The 21691-nt window shown below is 37.1% G+C and overlaps 3 protein-coding genes across 4 annotated transcripts; 1 reads left to right on the top strand and 2 right to left on the bottom strand.

Annotated features, from left to right (window-relative positions):
* Positions 1–9: 9 nt before the first annotated feature.
* On the bottom strand, positions 10–2321 carry LOC143450855 (katanin p60 ATPase-containing subunit A1-like). The gene has a single exon (XM_076951590.1). It carries the CDS (start codon positions 2270–2272, stop codon positions 755–757), a length of 1518 nt encoding a protein of 505 aa, XP_076807705.1. The 5' UTR covers positions 2273–2321; the 3' UTR covers positions 10–754.
* A 5313-nt stretch (positions 2322–7634) lies between these two features.
* LOC143450032 (uncharacterized) lies at positions 7635–17347 on the top strand. The gene is made up of 19 exons (XM_076950429.1): positions 7635–7838; positions 7953–8121; positions 9073–9185; positions 9661–9817; positions 10013–10153; positions 10561–10681; positions 11224–11365; positions 11552–11677; positions 11845–11993; positions 12273–12420; positions 12564–12794; positions 13354–13485; positions 13757–13909; positions 14330–14604; positions 14790–14946; positions 15099–15296; positions 15521–15637; positions 15782–15908; positions 16041–17347. Exons 1-19 carry the CDS (start codon positions 7766–7768, stop codon positions 16303–16305), a joined length of 2994 nt encoding a protein of 997 aa, XP_076806544.1. The 5' UTR covers positions 7635–7765; the 3' UTR covers positions 16306–17347.
* On the bottom strand, positions 15175–20290 carry LOC143450033 (sulfotransferase ssu-1-like). 2 transcript variants are annotated; one of them, XR_013114632.1, is made up of 3 exons: positions 19484–20290; positions 18904–19145; positions 15175–15280 (listed from the first exon to the last, which is right to left on the bottom strand). XR_013114632.1 is itself a non-coding variant. In XM_076950430.1 (2 exons), the coding sequence occupies exons 1-2, from the start codon at positions 20219–20221 to the stop codon at positions 18978–18980; spliced, it is 906 nt and encodes a 301-aa protein (XP_076806545.1). In that variant the 5' UTR covers positions 20222–20290; the 3' UTR covers positions 17572–18977. The 2 variants fall into 2 exon arrangements, 1 of the variants encoding a protein (XP_076806545.1); XM_076950430.1 differs by lacking the exon at positions 15175–15280 and having other exon boundaries at positions 17572–19145.
* Positions 20291–21691: the final 1401 nt, after the last annotated feature.

The raw sequence follows: 21691 nt of genomic DNA, 5'->3' as shown, positions 1-21691 counted from the left end.
CCTATATACCTACAAAGGCTACAGTGAGCAAAATGATAACATCATACTACTTGAATTGTGACTAACTTATTGCTGCACCAGCATAAACATAGTTATGCACTGTGCGCAATAGTTATATAGCATAGCTGTACAATAAGCATCAAATACAAAACAAGTGTAACACAACGTTGCTTTAAAATTACAGCTATATCAAGCTAATGAAATTATAAAGGATCTGATATTCAAATGAATAAACTGATAGTGCGAAAACTCTATACTCTGGATAAACTATAACAAAATCTAGTGTTGAAAGCATGAAGAAAATCAAGTGCTGTAGTATCTTTATTTCTGAAAATTACATTGCATGAAGTCTACGCTTTCATACATGTTTCTGAGCATACACAAATTCAACAATGAGAGACCTACACAACGTTGTCGCTTAAAATTCACAAAAGCAACAGTGAAGCCAATATCAAAATCACAGTATCAAGTACACAGATGGTTGTATATTTATGCCACCAAAACTAACACAAGAGTTACAAAGAAAACATTGAAAATATGAGTCAAAAATTTAATTATATAAGTACACAGTTTATTTCCAGGTCAGTTTTGCAAATGAAAACAAAAAAGGGTATATATATATAACAACCGGGAAACTTGGCAAAGTCCATGAAACTTTCAGCACCATTCAATCACAGTAGCACAACATACAAAATGTCAATTGTATTAATGATACAAAATTTATTATATAATAATTGAAACGATCCTTACAAATTCAGGCAGCACCGAATTCTTTCATCCACTTTTCATATTTCTCCAAGTCTTGTGCAGAAACAGATTTGGAAACTTTGGTCATGGCATCAACAAAATCTTGGCCTGTCGTGGGAAGATGCAATTCTTCCTTAGATAAGTTCCTAATTTCATCTGGGTTTAATCCAGCAATCCGTCTTCTCATGGACATGAGAGCAGCATCACGACAGACATTGGTAATATCTGCACCCGAATACCCCAGTAACTTTTCTGCAATTAGCTTCAAATTGACATCATCTGCTAGCTCAACATCCTTGAGGTTAATCTGAAGAAGAACTTCACGACCTTCAGCTTCTGGAAGTGGGATATAAATCCTTTTCTCAAGTCTTCGTTTGAGAGCTTCATCGATATCCCAGGGGAAGTTTGTTGCTGCCAATACCATCACCATTTTCGTGGCATCTTCACTACCAGTTGCACCTTCCACACCATCCATCTGGGTGAGCAACTCTGCTTTTACTCTTCTACTGGTTTCATGTTCGTCTCCAGTTCCTCGCTTGCTACCGATAGAGTCAATTTCATCAATAAAAATGGTGCTTGGTGCGTAAAAACGTGCCATTTCGAAAAGCAACCTGACAAGTTTTTCAGATTCTCCTCTGTACTTGGAACTCAAAGTTGATGATGATACATTAAAAAATGTTGTTTTACATTCAGTTGCAACTGCTTTAGCAAGAAGAGTTTTTCCAGTACCTGGTGGACCAACCATTAATATGCCTTTCCAAGGTCGACGGATACCTTTGAAAAAGTCAGGCATAAGTAATGGCAGAATGACAGCTTCTTCCAGCAATTTTTTTGCTTCTGTTAATCCTGCAATATCACTCCAATGCACACTGGGATTACGTTGCACTATATCACGTTCAATGGACTCGACCAAATCTTTATCATAACCGCTTGGATCAAATTTCTTTTCATCCTTATTTGGTTCACCTTGCCGTTTTGGTGAATTTGATCTGCCTGGTTTTTCAGAACGTCTAATTTTGTCAGCTGGTCGCTTAGCAGCCCGATCATCTTGTTTTGCATTGCCAGCACCGACATTGTTAGAACGGCCACCCGCACGGCGTTCAGGTATCGGCTGAGATGGTCTGGCTGCAGGTGCACGTGGAGCATTGTTGCGACGGCCATAGTTAGGTGAAGGACGATATGCTGGGTCTGGTGTTGGTGGGGGCCAGACATCTGGATCACGAGCTGGTTCTTCAAAAGCACCACCACGAGCTCGTTGAGAAGGAGCGCTATAGCTTCCCTCTACTTTGAAACTCGCCAAGGTTGACGTGATGTCTTTAATATGTTCATACTCCTGGGCAAGTTCTTGTCGTAAGGACTGCCATGCGCTCCGGATTTCTGATTCTTTGGAAGGAAGGTTATTTACAAGTTTTTGTATTTGTTGAAGCACTCCTTGATAATACACCATTGCTGTGTCATAATTGCCTAAGAGAGCATATTCTCGACCCATTTTTACATTCTCACAAATTTCATCCAAGGAACTCATGGTTATAGGTCAGTTAACTAACGCTGCATACAAACAGAAATTATAGTTTAAAAACTGGGATAAACTCGACAACATGTAGCCTATATTATATATATAATAATTTTTCAACAATCTAATGATATTGACACTTAATGTCCTAGACTAGTTAATCCAGGTCTGTTTTTTTTTCATGAAAAAGGTGTCATGCTATATTCTTTTTTTGAGTGCTAGGCTAGACGCATAACCTCCAATGTCGATATGTATTGGGTTCGCACAACCACCAAACCCAGACTTCCATATCCATAGACTTTAACATATGTGGTGAAATATGGCTCAGTAGCCAAGTGGTTGAAGTGCTGGCCTCATAATAAATTCTTTTCGTATTTCATGTTCAATATCCAGTGGCGCTATACCACAGTAATGCTCTTGGGCAAGGCATTAACAACACTTGCTCGGACTGTTCAGTGGATCTGATGGACAGTTTTAAATTCAAGCAATAGACTAGCCTACTTCATTCAAGAAGTCAAAAAATGTGCGAAAATCGGAACTTGCACAAGGCTATAGCTCGGTAACCGAGTCTCAAGCAAGGTGCCTGTATGAAAACTTGCAATTTAGTGCAGAGACTGCACCAAAAAAATTAGCCTAGAATCTATGTTTTACATCAGGGGCGGGCAACTTCTTCGGTCGGCGGGCCTGATATGAGAAAATGAAGTACTTGGCGGGCCGGATTCCTGAATAGATTGGAACGCAGCTTTGTCTTATTAATGTTCATGGTCGAAAATGTTTGCTCATAAATGTATGTAGACCCGAACAGAACAAGTAGATTTATGGCCATCTTTCTCAGGTTGGCAAACTTGGACTTATTCAGTGACGCAATACAGGGATTGCGGCAGAATGTGGCCGCAGGCCACATTATCATGTAAGACCGGAAACTGTCTGCGGGCCGCTCAAAATCCCGTCGCGGGCCGTATGTTGCCCACCCCTGTTTTACATCATCCCAGTACTGCAGTATTAAATCTCTAAATTCAATAATTAAACTAAATCAATTTATGCACAATATGAACCGATTCAAACACTGTTCATATCGCCCTGTTTATCCACGCCACTGTCAGTATGTCAAGCTACATTGTTACAAAGTTCTGTAAAAAGATGAAACTAAAGAGAACTTGCACTTGCAATCTTTGCATGCGTGTTTTTTGTGACGCCAGCACGCCGGAAATCTCTCTAGGCCTATAGGGTGATGAGGAATCATCACCGGGTTTAACTTTAAGCCATAGACTAGTTGCTAATTAGAGTGAACGCTTACCGTACATGTGCGGAATACGGCTAGCCTATCTTAGGCTTTAATGCTATGCTGACAGGCTACATTACGGGGAAGACAATTAATCATATCAAACTCACAACAAACCACCAGTGCATGCCGCATCGCAATCTATTTATACTGCATTCAAGATTTTCTTGCCCTTGATGGCCAATGCCCTATGAGCCAAATCTATTTGTATCTTCCAATCCTGTCAAAAATGCCTTTTAGAAAACGTAAGATAGTGAGCTAGACACTTAATCACAGAAATGAAAAACTCAAACTAAGAACTTCAAAAAAAAACTTTAAGAATCATCAAAGCGTGACGAATAACTTGATCTTCAGTTGTTTAAAGAACGCATAAAGTTTCAGGAATAGATAGAATTTATCTACTGAGATAGATGATTTAAACAAATGGGAGTTTTACGAACGGGATAAGAAAATTTTGGAAATAATTGCACAAACCCTTGCTTCCCCATTTACCTGCTCAGTGCTCATTGCAAGTGTGCGTAAAAACACTGAAGCAGGTTAATTCTGTAATTCATAACTATTTTGGATAGTTACTGCAGTTATAGCGGACCGGTTTTATATACTTTCAAGATTAAAGTCTGAAACGAGATATTGGATTAAGAATAAACCACCAGCGTCACTCGAGTCATCAGTTTCGGAAAAATAGGAGTTTCCTTTCAGCACTTTCACCTATTGGTCGGACAGGACGGCATTGGCATCTTTCTCTGTGCATTACTGTCTATGTACCAGACAGAATTCCATTCTGCAACGAACAGCAATGTCATTACATCGTCCAAACATCATCTCTATCTACTGTACTGGTGCAATCTGCAGCATTGAATCAATTTTCAAATATCTTTTGCTTGAATACGCCATCTACTCGTCTGTTTTACCGAATGAAGTTATGTTTTTCACCAGCTGTGCCTTGTATTTGTTGACTCACTTAATTGAGTCGTAAGTGACTAATTAGTTTATTATAGGCATGCACCGTGAATGTTGATTGTCAAAATCTTGCTTACGAGTTAAGAAACTACGATTTTTAAACTCTTCACAGGCAAGGCCTATAGATCGCAGTAGCCCACTTAACAAAGACATAGTGAACTTAAGTAGGCTACTTTTACAGTGGTAAAGTTTGTGGTGTTGGAATGATCGTGGTTTATTTAATTTTTGCATGCCTACTTTCGTCATCTTTGGACTGAAAAAAGTTTTTGAACGACGCTACGAAGGAAACCGTTATTTTACACCTTCGAGTCCTTGCTACAGAGCGTATATATTTCCCGATCGATATGATACTTTTATTTCGGTATGTGGGTTATACTTCAAAATGACAATAAAAATACAAACAGTACTTAATGAAATGCGCATTCTGTTCGAATTGCACTGGCGTATAAGCATGTGGGTCAAAAGATAAAAAAATTGAAACTTTATTTGCATAAAGAAAACTACAACGGATACACCAATCGTAAAGCAATGTAGGCTAATGTACAGTGTTAAAACGAAGCTGAAAACGAAAGGGTAGCCTATATACCAGGGGGGGGGGGGCAACTGCGGCTCGCCGGCATGTTGTTTGAGGCTCTTCTAGTCGATTCGTAAAATTCCAAAAAAAAATTGTAAAGGCTACCAAGAGTACCGTTTATGAAGGTTTATGTCTATTTTTTCTTTATTTAGGCCAGCATTTCATTTATGACGTAGCCTACCACTAGACATAGAATCCGACATTGTTTTCAGGTATAGATTCTATACTCTAGTCTAGGGCAAAGGTGGTCAAAGTGCCCCTCGCCGACATGTTTTTTTATGGGTTTTCTAGCTGAAAAGTAATATCCCAAAATGACTACTAATAATATAATAACCAAATTGACAATCATTACTGATTTTGCGGCTCGCTGATGTTTATAGTTTTCCGCAAGTGACTCTTTCATTGAACAAGTTTGCCCACCCCTGCTATATACTGTATAGAAAAGTAATCAACAAAAGAATGTAAATGGAGGAGAATAAAGAGAATTTAAAGGAAAATGTCCAAAACTAGACGCTTGCCGTCTCAAAATAGTAAAAAATGCTAATATTTAGGCTACTCTTCGTTTGACTTTCATCTGTTAAATGGCTCGTTTGCTTCTCAAACATCACTTGTTTTTTGACAAATCAAACTTGACTTGTGCCTTTCATCCTTAGCGAGCGATGAAGTTACCGCATCGAATTTTGAATACGGCTAAAAGGCCTAGGCTGCAAGTATGGAAGTGTAGGCTAGAAAGGTTTCGTGCATAAGCTCACACTTCAAAGTAGAATTCTGAGCAGCATACTATAAATAGAACTGTATAGCAATAAACATTCTTGTTTATTAAAAATGTAGGCTATTGAGTTGCGGAATAATGCAGTTCACTGTAATTAAAGAAGTAACACTTAAAATACTTTTTGACAGGTCGGCTAATTCCGCTTATGCGAAGCCACAATTCAACTAAGCCTACCTGAACAAATTATTGCGGTAACCTAAAATATTTGGTCGATGAAACAGTCTAGATTTTTTTAATATACAGTGAGTTAAGTTAAATTTTTATGGAGTATGCTGATTAAATATTTAAAAAATAAGAAATTTTTATTTCTTGTTAGGAGGAATATTGATTGTAAATATTTTGTATACATTTCAGTTGACATTAAAATTTAAAGACATAATTCTGTATCCGTCCCTTGGTACCATTTACCCACAGGTCCATCATAGCTTTTGTCCAACATTGTCACATGGAATGCAATTTTACTCAGAACGGATGCTACAGCCAAAAACAGAATGCTCTATACTCTATAGTTAATTCCGTGTATAATTTTCACTCTCACTTCCAATAGTGTGCTCCTAAGCTTGCTATTGGGTCGTCGATTATTTTTTAAATTTTATCGTTGCATGTCCACGTAGTTAAACTTTGACGGTGGGCCAAGCAACGAAGAAACGAATATAAAAATGATGTATTTTATAAGGCTTTATTTCCTATATGAAATATTTTTCAACAGCCTCCTTATTGGCCCTAGCAATTTATTATGCATTCCAAGAAAAACTTCGTTAGCATTCGTTTGATTGAAAGCTGGCGAAAAAGCCAATACAGCTTGCTTGGTTTTAAATTTAGAGAGTAGTTACTGGGTCGAGAACAACAGCATTCATCCAAGCGCAAAGCATTTTCTCATATTTAATCGCAAGGCACGATTAAGAGAACGTAATCGTTTGTCGCGGGTGTGCAATGACGTCAGAATGCAGTGTTCGTTGAAGGAGGCATATGTTATTTTTGTATATTTCGACAGAACAATGTGTTTATATAACACGAAATGCATAGTTGAAGTGGTCTCCGCCGTTTGAAGGGTTGAAGTTAACAAAACTTATATTCTGGCATTACACGTAAGCGTTTGTATGAGTTCATGTGTTATTGACGTTAACTTCGTAAAGAAACAAGACAAATGTCTATGTGGCAAGTAACATGTTCAGAAAGACTTTTGGTGGTTAGTTTTCCAGCAAATGATGGCGGGAAATTGCGCAGGAAAGGAAAGTGTTTATTCTTATTACTAATAATTTCCAAGAATAACTAATCTGTTGTTATAGCGGAAGTAAGAGTTCAAAAGTACAACAAAGATTCTTTTTCACAAAGTAGGCAATGAAACAATAAAGAACTATTTTTATCACGTGAAGTAGTATACGACGAACAATCAAACATTTACTGAGTCGCAAGTGACAGCTGAATGAAGTTTCCTGATATTTAACGCTCAAACTTGAGCTTAATTTAAACTCTAGTTTATGAGTCCAAAACTGTATATAGAATTTAGTAACTGTACTTTAGTAGCTTTGCGAGTGCTTTGAACAATTTAGTATAGGATTATATTAAAATAAATTTTTCACTTTCGTAAACAAAGTTGATAAATGAAGAAAAGATTTTTAAATGTATCATAGCATTACATACATAGGATGCAAAATGTGCATAAGCTAACACTTATGCTTAAGGTTACAGCCAGGTTTAAGTAAATACAGTATACATGAAATTCTAACAGATATAACTGCAAATGATTTACTTATTTCAAACGAAACGTGTTAACAGTCTCACAAGGCGTTAGGTAGTCATGTATTGATTGTCGTATTTCAAAATCTGTAATTTTTTGATCAATATTAGTAACTAGCCGTGTATAGATTGTGACTTTGTTTATGAATCCGTGAGTCCAATAACACTCTAACAAAAATGGGAGCAAGATGTTGTGCACTTTATCTACTGCGGTTTAGTCTTTTGATTTTAAACTTGCAGGTTGCGCAAGGTAAGAAATATTATATTTTTACAAAATAAAGTGCTGCTTAAAAAGCGTTTTATCCCTGTTGTAGGTTATGCTGTTGCTGCATACTACCGACCAGTTTTACTTTACATTTACCAGGTAAATCGAACCCATTTATGATGTGGAGCAGCCAACGATTCAACGTTCGTAGTTCTGGAATTTATTCGGCCTCGGCTTTACCTAACAGACAGCGCTATGACAGGGGTTACTTGATGAGCACTCGTATCGTGTCCTTCAGATTTCCTCATTTCATTAATGCGTTTGACAGGTAAGGGTTTATTGGAATTAGAAACATGTCGAAGCTACAAAAAACCGTTGATTGGACAAGCTATGACATTTAAAACGATGCCTTTTAGTAAAACATTAGCTGCAAAATGCGACTACCAAAGGCAATGGTGGACATAAGCACACCTGATTTGTTGCAAACTGGTAGGCGCTGAATAACCTTCAGTCTGTTCCACAACTGTCAAAACCATCACAATGCGATGCAATGTAAATAAACATCTTGATTAAATTACATTTTCGATGAGCTCTTGTAGTCTGTTGTTTGTAATTACTTCATGATGACGTCGGGAAAAACGAAAAATCCCGTGATCACCTATTGGTTAATAGACCTACTATTAAAGCTCGCTGTTTTCTCAGTATGAAATAACAATAGCGAACCACAACGGCCTAGTTGGATAGAAAACTTGAGGGGCAGGGGACAAACCTGGTGTGGTATGCATTGGCAGTTACAGAATACAATTACGATAAACTATAACCATAATTGTTCAAAAGTTGGGGAGGACATGTAATGGACCAAAACTGCATGAAACGCATTGTCTGGTTGCAGCAGTTTCGGCACTAAAGTCTGTTGAATTAAGCTCTTCAATACAAGATTTACAATAATGTTTAGATAGAGCCGGGAATTGAAATTAATTATATAATTTAATATATAACGATTACATTGCTATATTCTTACATTTGATTCTTACAATTCTTACATGTGATTCTTTTAAAATAACAATAGATATAATGACACTAAATCTGTGTCACTTAAGGGGTAATTTAATTCCTCTCCACATTTCACAAACTTTTTGTAAACAAGTTAAACTTGAGGAAGTATTACTAATTTAGGCTGTTTAAATTTAAAAATTAATTAATTGAATTGAAAAAATTAATTTTTGCAGTATAAAGAGCAGGAACAGTATGAAGTATAATTAATAAACATACTTTGTAGTAACGACCGGAAAAAACAGATCAGTGTAATGGACGTCGGTCGTGGCAATTTGATTGTCGTGAATACAAAGACAAGAACCATCGTTAGAAGTCACAGGGGAATTACTAGCAAAGGTGAGTATATACATGAAAAAGTTTGATGCCTTGTGGTAAAGTTTATTAAAACGTTCCCACAGGAAATGAAAAATATCCTGTAACAGTTCTTTTATTGTATGACTACTTTTCTTATCTGTGGGAAACCCGCTGCAGGGTTTCTCGTTTTGTAAATTTTTTTTTGTATTGTGAAGAGAAATTTTTAAGCGATTATAGGCTAATAATACTAAATGAGGTTTAGATGAACTCCATTCAGATCGTTATTGTCCACTTTATTAAAACTCTGTAAATAGCTCTAATATGAATCAATGAAATGTGAGGAATGTGTGTGACGCGTGATACATCTATTCAGTTTGAAATAACTATTTTATTATCCAAAGAAAGCTGGCGTTAAAATTTTTTTACTATATTTGTTTCACCCTTAAATACGTTTAAGACATGCCCCAAATTACCATAATACTTACCTCATAATACTGTTGTGTATTGACTTCCGTAGCGGAAGCGGTTGCTGTTGATTGGTCAACGGGAAATGTATACTGGACGGACGAAGGCCGAAGCTGGATTTTTGTAACAACAGCTGACTTTAAGCACTCACAAGCTATTCAGAAAAATGTCGCATATCCAAAAGGAATCGCAGTATATCCAGAAAAAGGGTGTGTGTTTGCTTTTAGCCACTACATATTGTTGTGAAGGTTATTGCTTGCGTACAAACAAAATTATACGTAATAGATTTCAAAAGAAAAGTGCAAACAAAAAAGAGTGGTTTGAAATGTAAAATAAATTCTTAGGCTTTGCACGTCTGCCGTTTCAAATAACTCTGAACAAAATTTTGTGATTCGTCTTAAAAGTTACATCTTTTGGAGTCAATTATCACCGGGCAGCGGTGGCCCGAAGATTATGCGAGCTACAATGTCTGGTGATAGCCCAGTCACACTTGCCGAGACTTTTGGAACTCCCTCATCGATCGCTATTGACTACGAAACGGACAGGTATCATGTACAGTACAATAGAGACCGTGGACTGGCAAGCTTTAAAAAAAGAAAGTCACATTACATTTCCTCAGTGTAATTATAAAATTTGAATCGAAGGTTAAAAAGAGCACGTGACCTTATAGCACAAAAGTTGGTACCTTTATATACGCTCCACTTATTTTAATGTGATTTGCCCTTTGCACGACAAATTGCAAACTTTCCATATGTTTCGTGTTTTGATAAGCTTTGTATTCCTGTTGTCCGCTTACGGTAGGAAATTGAAAATTATTTAATCAGCAACGCGAGTGCACAATTAGTAATTTTGCGCTGGATAAACAAGATGTATATTAGTGTATGATAGGTTATAGGCTGAATGGTAAAGTTCTGTGGAATAAAAACAATTATGCAACGGTCAATGCATTCAGGGTTTATTGGATCGATATAAGTGACATGACCATCCATCACACATCTATCAATGGCAAGACTGAAAGCAAAACAATGTTCAGAAGTAACCGCTTATCTCTCAATGATCTTCACATTTATAAGGTAATGAAAAGGTTTTATTTATCAGAGATTAAACTTTTTTCAAAATCAAGTGTTTGAATCAACTCTTTGACATTTCATATTGTTGAGTAGGCATATTAATGGAAATTAAGCCTAAAGCCCATCTTAAAATCTATAGGCGATGCCACAGTGATTGATTATTTTTGAGAAAGTTATGGCGGTTCTAAGCGGAATATATAGCTAGAAGAAGTAAATGCATCAGTAATCCAAGAAGTGCATCTTCCAACAGTGTAGTTGTTTCGTTGTTTGTGTATGTGAATTATTTTGTGGATTTGGTGGCCATGCTAATCTACCATCTTATAGCACAACTCTATTATTGCTATCTTGCATGTTTTAAGTCCTTGGGTTTTGCCACTTTTTATTGCTCGTTAATTGTTCTTGAGTATGTGTTTTATTGTATTATAACTACAACGATTAGCATCCTAACTTTAGCTCCGCACAGTTAATGGCGAAAAATAAACAATACAATACAAAAAGTGCATGTTTCAGGCGAGATTTTAGCTTTGTTTTTCCTTTCAACCTAGGATTCGATCTACGTCACAGCGAGCAAACAAAACCAAATCTTGATGCTGAACAAGACCTCGGGGCTGGTACTTCATCGAATGAACACGACATCTCCCAAGGCGATTACTATCGCAGGCGGTAACATGCAAACAAAAGTGTCAGGTACGCCGACAATCTGCTGCAACAGAATTTTGATTACGCAAGCTCATTGCGCATACATATTGCACGAGCTGCTACATCTATACGTACATTATGAGACGAGATAAGCTTTATAACCTCCCTCCTATACTTACGAAGAAGTAAAACACAATGTCGACTTGTAAAATGATTGAAACTGTGCTTATATAGGACCGTGTGACATCGATAATGGCGGCTGCGAACAATTTTGTTTCCCTCAGCCACCGGGCAACAGGAGGAAATGTGGTTGCAGCATGGGAATGATTTTGGGACCAGACGGAACCTCATGCGGAACAAGTAAGCTGGCACTTATACGCAACATTTTATTCTGTCATGAAGCATTCCTTCTGCTTTATTGAAGTTGATTCAGAATAAAACGTATCTAATTGACCACCGCATAGTTTATTTACGTTGAATAATATTCATTCGAAACCGACTGAAACAGCTTAAGAATTTCGTTTCAGAAATTTTAGAGAAAAACTTCTTTCTTGTTGTCGATTCGGATATGCAATGGATTTATCAAGTTTCGGCTAACGGGAAGTCTTTTTCAAAACTTTCCATTCCAAATCTCTCCATTCCAGTGCAGGTCGAATATGATCCAGAAACCACGCGGGTAAGTGCAAGTAGCAATACAAATGTGACGCTCAGCATTAATTGTTAGCGGGGTCGCTAACCTACGCAATAGTTACAGGAAATGTTTCTACGTGAAATAGTCAAAAAGCGAAAAGAAAAGCCTTAAACCCTACATATTTGATCAGGTCAAACTTTGCACGAGCTGTGATTAATTAATTAATTATTAAAGCGCTTTCAAGCGCTGCTGGTGTAAGCATCCACCAATACGTCGGCTCGACATCATTTCTTGATACAATCCGCTGTTAACATTTCTGTTCAGGTTTATTGGACTGACATTGGATCTCATACCGTTAACAGGGTAAACATCGATGGGAGTAACCACGTTGTTCTTGCAAAGGACAATGTTCGCCAACCAACAGGAATAGCTTTAGATAAATATTCTAGAAATCTGTATTGGACTGATGAAGGTATAACTAAAACGGTCACTTATTTTATAGATAAAACTAAAGAAAATAAGACAGCTTTCGGAAATTAAATTAAGCTTTATATATAGCTCTTAAATGTTCAAAGCTTTCTAATAAGGTTCGTTCTTATTTCAACAATTTCTCAGGTACCAGCACTATTAACGTTATTCGGACTGACGGGACCCACCGAAAGACTCTGATCTCAAACAACATAACCCTGCCGCGGGGAATTATTTTGGATCCGGTCTCCGGCTTCTTGTGGTGGTCGGACTGGGGGAAGAAAACGATAGAAAAGTCGGGGATGGACGGGAGCAGAAGGGAAGTGATCATCAACAAGGATGTTTATTGGGTCAATGGACTTTCCGTTGATTTTGCAAGTAGGTCGATAAGCAATTATTCGATTATGATCATTAGTTGGCAATAGTAGTAATAAATACAATCGTGGTATCCATCCATCCATCTAGTACTCTAGTATCAAAAATATTTACTGCCGTCAAGCTTCAGTGAAAAAGCTATTACTTTGTAGTCATAATGGTAAGTCACAGACTCGTAGAGATGTAAACGGGCCTTATATTGATAACCCGAACCCAAAACTTTCTTTAAAGTCCAAATTAAGCCCGAATTGAATTTTCTGAATGGATCAAGGTAAATGTTTGGTCCCATTCTTTAACTGTTATTCTTTTATAAGTTGAGCTACATGCTCTGTAGGAGGATTTTAGCACTCTGCGCGCAAGCATATTCGTGTGAAGAAAGAGATATTACGACGCAAATCCGACAGAGTGTAAATATAATTTCGGGCTCGATATTGGCCGGAATTCCTTTTCGAATTCAAGCCCGAACCCGACGCGATTTACAACACTGCAGTGTTAATTAAAATACATACTGAAATAGATGTTTCAGTGTTTTTAAAAGATAGCATCGTGCTGTGTATGACAGATAACAGGCTATATTGGTGCGATGCTAAAAGAGATACAATAGAATCGTCGACCTTAGATGGCTCTGACAGGAAAATTGAAAAGAAAATGCTCAGTTCAAAATCACACGCTTTTGGCATCACGCTAACAAAAGGTAAGCTGTGGCGTGCTTGTTGTGAACGTATAACGCATTTTAATTAACACTTACATCTGTGTAATGCTTATATCGGTGCCATTGTGACTATATGCTATATAGGCATACCTTTAGCCTATTGCTGGATATCATAATGTGTAAGTTTAAAAAATTAATTTTCCTTTATGAAATTAATTTAAAATACATCCTATATAATCATTGACATTGAATTAAAAGTTTCCAATCTTCATGATTCAATTTTTTACTTACCATAGAACTAACACATTGACAGATTACATTTATTGGACCGACTGGAATAGGCCCACTCTTCAACGTATGCTGAAAAAAGACTCTCTCGCCGAAGTGGAGATTTTTGGGCCAAAAATATTTGATAAAGCCAGCGACATACATGGATTTTTCGGAGAAACCGCTGCTGATAGTAACGGTAGCTTAGATCTTTAATCAAAAATTGCAAAGGAGATTTTGAGAGAGAAATAGTTAGGAAATCGATTATGTTTTTAAGTAGCAATAACTAAAGAAAATATAGAATAGAATCTAGTTTGAAATTTACCAGATGAACTTGACTTGTTTTAACAAATACGATTGCATTTAGTACAAGGAATGTAGTAGCGGATACAGTTAATGTAAAGTAGTAATTACAAAAATATTCGTTCGTTTCTGCTTTTGCTATATTGATTGCAACCATACTTGAAATACATATCAACATGAACATACATATCGAAAATGGAACACACAATCCCCTATATGCACAAACCTAAATTACTAACTATGTATTGTTTCTTTAACTGTTTTCGAAAACCACCGTGAAAAACTGCACTTTGTGTTCTTCGCAAATATTTTTCAGCAACCAATCCCTGTCAAAATCAAAACGGAAATTGCAGCGGCCTTTGTATCCCAATACCAAAACCACACCCAACAAAGAATCAGGTGTTAGAAACCGACCAGTTTGCTGATTATTTGAGTTCACGAATCTGTTTGTGCGGTAATGACTATAACGGAACTTGTGACAAGCCAACCGACGGGATGGACGGGGAACCGCCTTCATTTGGTGACACCTGCCCTAAGTCTATGGTGTTAACAGCTCCTTCGTGCTACGATAAAGTTCTCGTTGAATACCCGGTAATATTGTTGTTGGTAGTGTGTGCACTGTACAGTATAGTACGATCCAGAAAGAAAGGACTGAACAAAATTCATTTGTTAACATTCGAATTTTCTTAAAATTGAGTTAATTTCGTCTTTGTTTTAATTGTTTGCTGATACATTTGAGATGTGTACAAATGGGACATATTGTTTGGAAAACGTAGTTGCCCGTGGCGACGGACAATTCTGGAAATATAACCTTGGAACGACCAGCAAATCCTCCCCCTGTCAACCTTTCAGAAGGCATTTATGAACAGCGCTACACTGCGATTGATGGAGCTGGAAACCATGACATATGTCGCTTCTCCATCACAGTGAAAGGTAAGAGAAGAAAACGTCAGTTAGGGGCAACGTCGGTTTGATAACTGTGCTTTGGTGTGACCTTCGTAAGCATGTGTGAGCCATTCTACACAAACATGTTTACAAAAATCTGTCTGTTAACGCTTTTGTTATAATTATGCTTTGACTTTTAGTTGTTCGGTGTCCATCACCTGAAGACTACATTATCGGGTTGCCAGTGTCCATAGTCAACTCAACATGCGAGTACCTGTATGGTTCTCGTATTCTCCTGCAATGCTTAAATGGAACATCCGACGGTCCTCAACAGATAGAATGTGGTCAGGATGGAGAATGGGTCGGAGACCCGATGTGTTATCTGCCAATTGAAACAGGCAAGCATTTCAAACATGAACCACAATTTGAGGTTTAAACTGAAAAATCTTTTTATTGAAATTTTGACTTTAAAGTTATAACTTATAAATCCATTTATACAAACAGATTATAAACGTTATTGCATATTATAAGAAATTATAAAGGTTATATAAAGGTTTTATAAGGTTATATAAGGAAATTATAAAGTTTTTATTGCATATCATGTACCATGACCATCATATAGAGCAAACAACAGCTAAACCAACTACAAAAAGTCCCGAAAACAATACAACGGCAAGGACAATTGACGATCAACAAGAACATGAAAAAAAAGATGAAAGTGAAAAAGAAGAACCTTCTGGTACAGTATCGTATCCTGAATAGCCTATATGAAAAAGCTTAGTAAGTTATTCAAACGTGTAGAACATTATTATAGGTAAATTACTGTAAAACTGACGTGAGCAAATGTTCGTCAAAGTTGTAGCAGCTGTTTATGATTTTGCAGAGAAACCCACAGGAAATATCCAACCCAGACCGGCAAAAGCGAGCGCTCTTCCATACGATATAGTGATACCTGTGGTTGGGGCGCTCATTATAATCATTTTCATTGGAATAGCCTTTAAGCGTTACAGGTACGATACGGCAACATTTTTTGGTCAAAATCCCTAGCGGTTTAAGACAAAAACTGCATCTGCTATTTTTCCAGGACTAGTCATTGCAGCATACTAAGAGCTTCAGTGGATAATAATCATCATTTTTCGCAGATACAACAACATGCCACTTATGGCTGCAATGGAGAAAACCTTGGCTTATAATAACAATGATGAAAACGCTGACACATTTACTTTGGACGTTGGAGACGCTAATATGACTGATCCTAACACTGAAACACAGGGAAAAACGGTTCCTCCTACGGACGCGGAAAACAACAAACAGTCCGATCTTCCATTGTCAAGAAATCCATCTCAAAGTGACGCTTCTATTGAAAATCCATCGGTGCGTAAATCAAACTACGGCACGATTTCTTAATGTACAATCTCTTTATTGTAATTTTTATGCTCCTTGCGGAAATTTAAAAATAAATAAAAATACAAACCAAAATAGAAAATTTTCTTACTGCATGTTACAGGTGAATTTTTTGTAAGCAAATATCTCATTATGAATTGTGCCTTAAATCATGCTGTTTTTAGTTATGTATTACGTACAATCTTTTTTGCTCGTATTGGTATAATTTCAAAATGCGTGTCAGCACATGTTGCGGTAGTTCCAGTTTTAAGCTGACAATAGCCCTTATGAAAAGGTTTTTATGTCGAAAAACTGATCGCTTTGTACGCAACATCATCTTCTCGAAAGCAAAGCAAAGTGATAAACAAAAATAGCAAACCTGTGTATGATGGGCAGTTGTGTTTACAGCAAATCAGCGCATTGCGTCTCATAACACACAAATGTAAGAACCACTTCAATAACGTAAACTTCAAGTGTAAATGTTTATAACTTAGAAATGGTAACACATTTTTGTCACACTCTTTTATCTTCGTTTCCCTTTTGTCGTTGGAAGTAGAGGACAATATATTTGAAAACTAAGTTAGAGGTATACATGTCACGTTATTTGAGCCGCACATCTGCTCGGCAAAAATTATGGTCGTTGGTGACTCCTCCACTTCGCAAAGGAGAGGTTGTGTGGCGCACCATTTGTCATTGCAACAAAGAGTATTGTTATCGGTGTCTATTCCCACAAATAAAAATCAATCCTCATTCTGAGTACTGTAGATAAGAGAACGCCTCCCCGTAAGTTTTGCAGTTGAAGTCGAACAGCATCTCTAAAATGCTGGCACTTGTGGAAACGCAACTTTAAGTTTACAGTCAAGGCTATAAAGCCTTGTGTTTTTCAATCTTCGAATTTAGTGGCCGGTGCTAATTGTTATCAGCAAGTTATTAGGTCTACCATTGTTATTCTCGTGCAAGTTGAAGGCCATTTCGGCTTTGTCACTTATTCCCGTGCGTTGACCCATGCTTATAACAACTGACATTAACATTTTCATCCCCACTGCGCTGATGGCAAAAATAAAATGATGTTCTTATTTTGAGACTGATTTTTTGTAGTAAATTTTTATTTTTATAGTAAAGTTTCCCTATTTGCAAAAAGAAGCTTTTGCTTGCAAGCACAAAATCATACATTAGATCGAGATTATTAATTGTTTAAAATGCAAGGTAGACAAGTTTGAGTTCATGTGGGTGATAGACTAATCGATTAGATTGAGGCTGGACTGAGATAGGATAAATTATCAGGTTAGATTCACATTAGCAATAAAACAATTTAATGTACAATTTTCGCCAATGAACTAGACACTGCCAAAAGAAAATGACCTGAAGTTTCAGGTAGAAGTTGAAAGTTAAGGTAAGTTACTGAATACACGTCCAGAAGGAACCGCTGTACACGTAAAACTGTTATGTAGAAAACATGTGAAACAAATGAATACAACGAAAGCAGAAAGACAACTTTTTCTTGTACGAAGAGTTAATTGACCATCTTCTTTAGTTTAATGTTAATCATCAACATTTCATTTATCGCCAAACGAGAGTGTAGGAACATATCATTAAAGTGATGATAAACCGAGCAAATATTTACAGGCTACTCCTGTATGTATTTAAGCTCGACCTCAGCGTTGTTAGCCGATAATATGGAGCAATTTACCCGTAACGTCTGCGATTTTATTTTCTAAGATGTAAAATAATATCAAACCGTGGACATTGGCTTTTCCACATTGTCCTGTTCTATTACCACACTGCTGAATAACTCAGTCTTAGATTTACTATTATCAAGCTACCACTAGGGATGACACTAAGTAAAGTACCGTAATTGAAGTTTAATTGCTTCCTATATGAGTATAGGGTAACTGGATCCATGCAACTTATTGGGGTATTACGTATACCTACACCAGATTAATCGAAACCGTCCAATAACAATATTGTACAGACTGTGTAGGGCCTGTGGGTGTGCGTGGTTTGCAAGTATGAAGTTGGTTGTTTAGATTTCTGTGGTTAACAAGTTTTTGGTTACTCCAACGTATGCTTTGGCAATAAAGAAACTTGATAAGGTATAGGATTAAAGGAAGCGCGTCGAATGTCAAAAACTGTTCTTATAAACCATGCTAAAAATCAACTGCCCCCCTGCACTGAGGCCAACGGGTTGATGATAACAAAATGAACGTTAGGTGTAAAGCTGTGTAATTGTCATGTATTTAATCCTATTTTTGAAAGCATGCAGGTGTATGTCCAGCAGAAAGGTTTTTTGTAGCATGTCAGGGATTTGAATACTCAAAACGTGCCATGTAAGCTATAAGTTGCTACGGATGTTGGCAATATAGTGATGTCGAGTTGTCGACTACTAATGCTTGGTTGTCAAATGTTTTTGATTAGTAATGTGTCTACCTGTTTGGTCTTTCTTGTTGATCAATTGGGAACTTCTGCCAAACTATTAATTCAATAACTGCTCAAAATAAAAACTATTAACAAAGTACCGTAAACTGCTCTTTTGGCTAACAAACTATAAGTTACTATTAACTATGTTTAACTAACCTGCGGGTCATTATATGGCACCAAACAATAGATCTGAATAGCACATACGTTTTAAAATTGTCGCAAACTTCAAGCTGAGATCTCTGATTTCGAAAAAGAATCCTTGTCAAAGAACTATTGAATCAACATTTTATCTCAGGGTAATCATCCCAAAGATGAAAAATCTCCCTTCCTTTCTCGAGCAAAACTTGATCAATCAAGACTGCATCATCAGAAGAAACATGATTCTTCCAGTCTCCGATTCCACCCTTGCGAATGAATGGAATGTCGCCACGACGTTTCGTTACAAACTGTGAAACATTAATTTCAGATAATAATACCAAACTTCATTTAGCCTTGGCTGCTTGGAAGGTGGTTTGCGCCCGTGGACAACGTAGATGTATACTTACAATGGAATAATCCCATTTTGTAAAATATAGCGCAGAATAATTTGGCAATAATTTCATGTTTTATAGAACAATTGAAAATCGGGGTTAATTGAAAGATCAGTGGCATAAAACAAAATTCAAGAATTATCCATTAATTATCGCCATTTTTTATATAGCGGACCGTCGGAAAAAGTAAGTCACATCATAACCAAAATGGCTCAGGTTACACAAACAAAACTATACCACATAGGCTAAATTACCCATTTGTCTTGATTTTTCATTACTTTGAAGCTGCTTTCCTCTAGAATCTTATCCAGCAACTGACCATTACTTTCCAACAAAGCTTTTTCATACTTCTGGCCTATAAAACGAGCGATTTTCAAAATACTATTTCTTGCGTCTTTGATCAAATTCTCGTAAAGAAGGAAAAGTACATTCTCCTCGTCTCGTTTGTTGAACCAATCTGAGACATGTTTGAAATAATCGTTGAACTCAATGTGGCCTTCAATAAAACTTTGGACAAGATCATGCACGGTGAAATCTGACGGTAGTCCATAACTTTCTTGGAAGCCCTTTGTGTGAAAGTAGTAAGACACAACAACATCCTTGGGATTTCTAGCGATGTACAAGTATCTGGTGGCGGTATTTTGTGGTACAAACTCCACTGGAAAATGGGTCTTTACGATCCGTGGAAACTTTGCATTGTCAAATTGCTCCGTTTGTTCAGCTCCATCAAATTCTAACATGGGCATCGAATTGCGAACTTTACCAGGAATAGGCTCACCGAACCTGGTAATTAACCAAACAATATTCTGGAGCCAGGTTGTGCCGGACTTGGGAAACGAGCATACGAATACGTCAGTAGACTCGGCTTTATATTGCAAAGCCGAGTTAAAATCGCTCTGTTCGAATGAAGGCGGGTATAAACAAACGCGTCCAGTTACGGGATGAACTAAAGAAGATAGCTTTAATCCGCGCTTGTTAGTTACCCTATCCATAATCAAGTCAGTTTTAGTTGGCAAACCCTAACATAGATTAACAGCTAAAGCTAACAAAAACAAGTTGCGAATTTTTGTTCAATACTACTACCTTTACAAACTGAAACTTCATGATCAGCAGAAAACTAAGTAAACAATGCGAAAATAATTGTGGTTTCTGCGAGGCTTCTTGCATAGTTCTGTGACAAGGAAACGTCTCGTTCTGAACATCTGCACTGTTGCTGTCACTAGGCCGTACAGTTCTCACAGTCTTCTGCTTCGTTCCATAGAAGAGTGTTTCTTTCTGCTGTTGTGAAGACGACGCTGTGATGCAATTCGGTTCTGCTACGCTTCATTGCGTTTCCTTCTTTGTTTGACGAAGGTCAATACGTGTAAGCATGGGCACAACATAGAATAACACACGTATTTTGTATACAAGATGTAAGAATACAATTGCCTAAAGCGTTGTGCTTTGCTAACTGAGGGTGTATCATTGGGGTTGTGGACTGTTGTTAATTATTGCTTGATCGGTTGTTCGCTAAACTGTCTCCATTGATAGCGCATTCATTAATCTCTGATAGCCAGTTAAGCATCACAGTACCTGAACCAAACTGTCAATGTCTTGAATAATTATTTATTACAGGTTCTCAACGAAACGATTACTGTTTCCAGAGCACAGAATAAAGCTGCATTCGGTAGACTGCAAATTACAGACTGTCAATATCAGAACTAACGCATTGAGCGCTGTAGTACGAGTGACGTAATTCGGAAGCAATCAAAACCGAGTCGTGTATACTAAACACGGCCAAAATAAAGTACAGCGCTTGTTGATAAACACACGAAATAGAACACAAATAACGTTATAAATCATCAGATTTGCAGAAGAATTCCGTAGGAATAAGGGCTAATTATGACAATTAGCACATTGCAATAAAACTAACTACATTCCTAGCACAGTACGAAGTCGCTACAGGTTAATCCACATTAATCCGACAAATTGCCAATTGCGTTTTGCTATCAATAACGTATTTGTTTTAGAATAAAAACATTTGGCTGCATATTAATTGGCCTGTGTAGTGATATTTCAGAAATTGGAAACTTAATTAGCTTATTCTAGCCAAAGTTAAGTTATTCGCTGATTGTGATCTAGAGCGTTTTTTAACACAACGGTAAGGTAAATGTTGCAACTATATAACTCATGTAGGCTTAGCCTTAGTGCCTCGCAGAACTCTTTCGGTTTTTCTGCCTGGCAGTGCAGTTTGCTTCTTCGGGTGGACTCTGACGTTTGTCGACGTGCACTAGCCAGATAAGTCTTTACTTTAGCATTAAAGCTAGAATAATCCAAACTTTAACAATTAATTAAACATTTTCAACAAATTTTCTAATTTTATTCTAATTTAATTCTAAAGCTCGAATTATGTGAAATATCATAGTTCCACCATCCGTGTTGCGAAACTTTTTTAAGTTAAAGTTAATTTAATAGTCTTGGCA

Source organism: Clavelina lepadiformis, chromosome 3 (genome assembly GCF_947623445.1).
Source record: "Clavelina lepadiformis chromosome 3, kaClaLepa1.1, whole genome shotgun sequence".
Taxonomy (NCBI): Eukaryota; Metazoa; Chordata; class Ascidiacea; order Aplousobranchia; family Clavelinidae; genus Clavelina; species Clavelina lepadiformis.
Note: the sequence above shows the minus strand (reverse complement) of the source record. Positions and strands in the feature narration are given on the sequence as shown.

Coding starts and splice junctions, on each gene's coding strand:
- LOC143450855 (XM_076951590.1), bottom strand. CDS start 2,272: ATGAGTTCCTTGGATGAAATTTGTGAGAATGTAAAAATGGGTCGAGAA.
- LOC143450032 (XM_076950429.1), top strand. CDS start 7,766: ATGGGAGCAAGATGTTGTGCACTTTATCTACTGCGGTTTAGTCTTTTG. Junction 7,839..7,952: donor AAACTTGCAGGTTGCGCAAG/GTAAGAAATATT, acceptor TACATTTACCAG/GTAAATCGAACCCATTTATG. Junction 11,994..12,272: donor ATGATCCAGAAACCACGCGG/GTAAGTGCAAGT, acceptor ATTTCTGTTCAG/GTTTATTGGACTGACATTGG.
- LOC143450033 (XM_076950430.1), bottom strand. CDS start 20,221: ATGGATAGGGTAACTAACAAGCGCGGATTAAAGCTATCTTCTTTAGTT. Junction 19,146..19,483: donor TGAAAAATCAAGACAAATGG/GTAATTTAGCCT, acceptor AATGTTTCACAG/TTTGTAACGAAACGTCGTGG.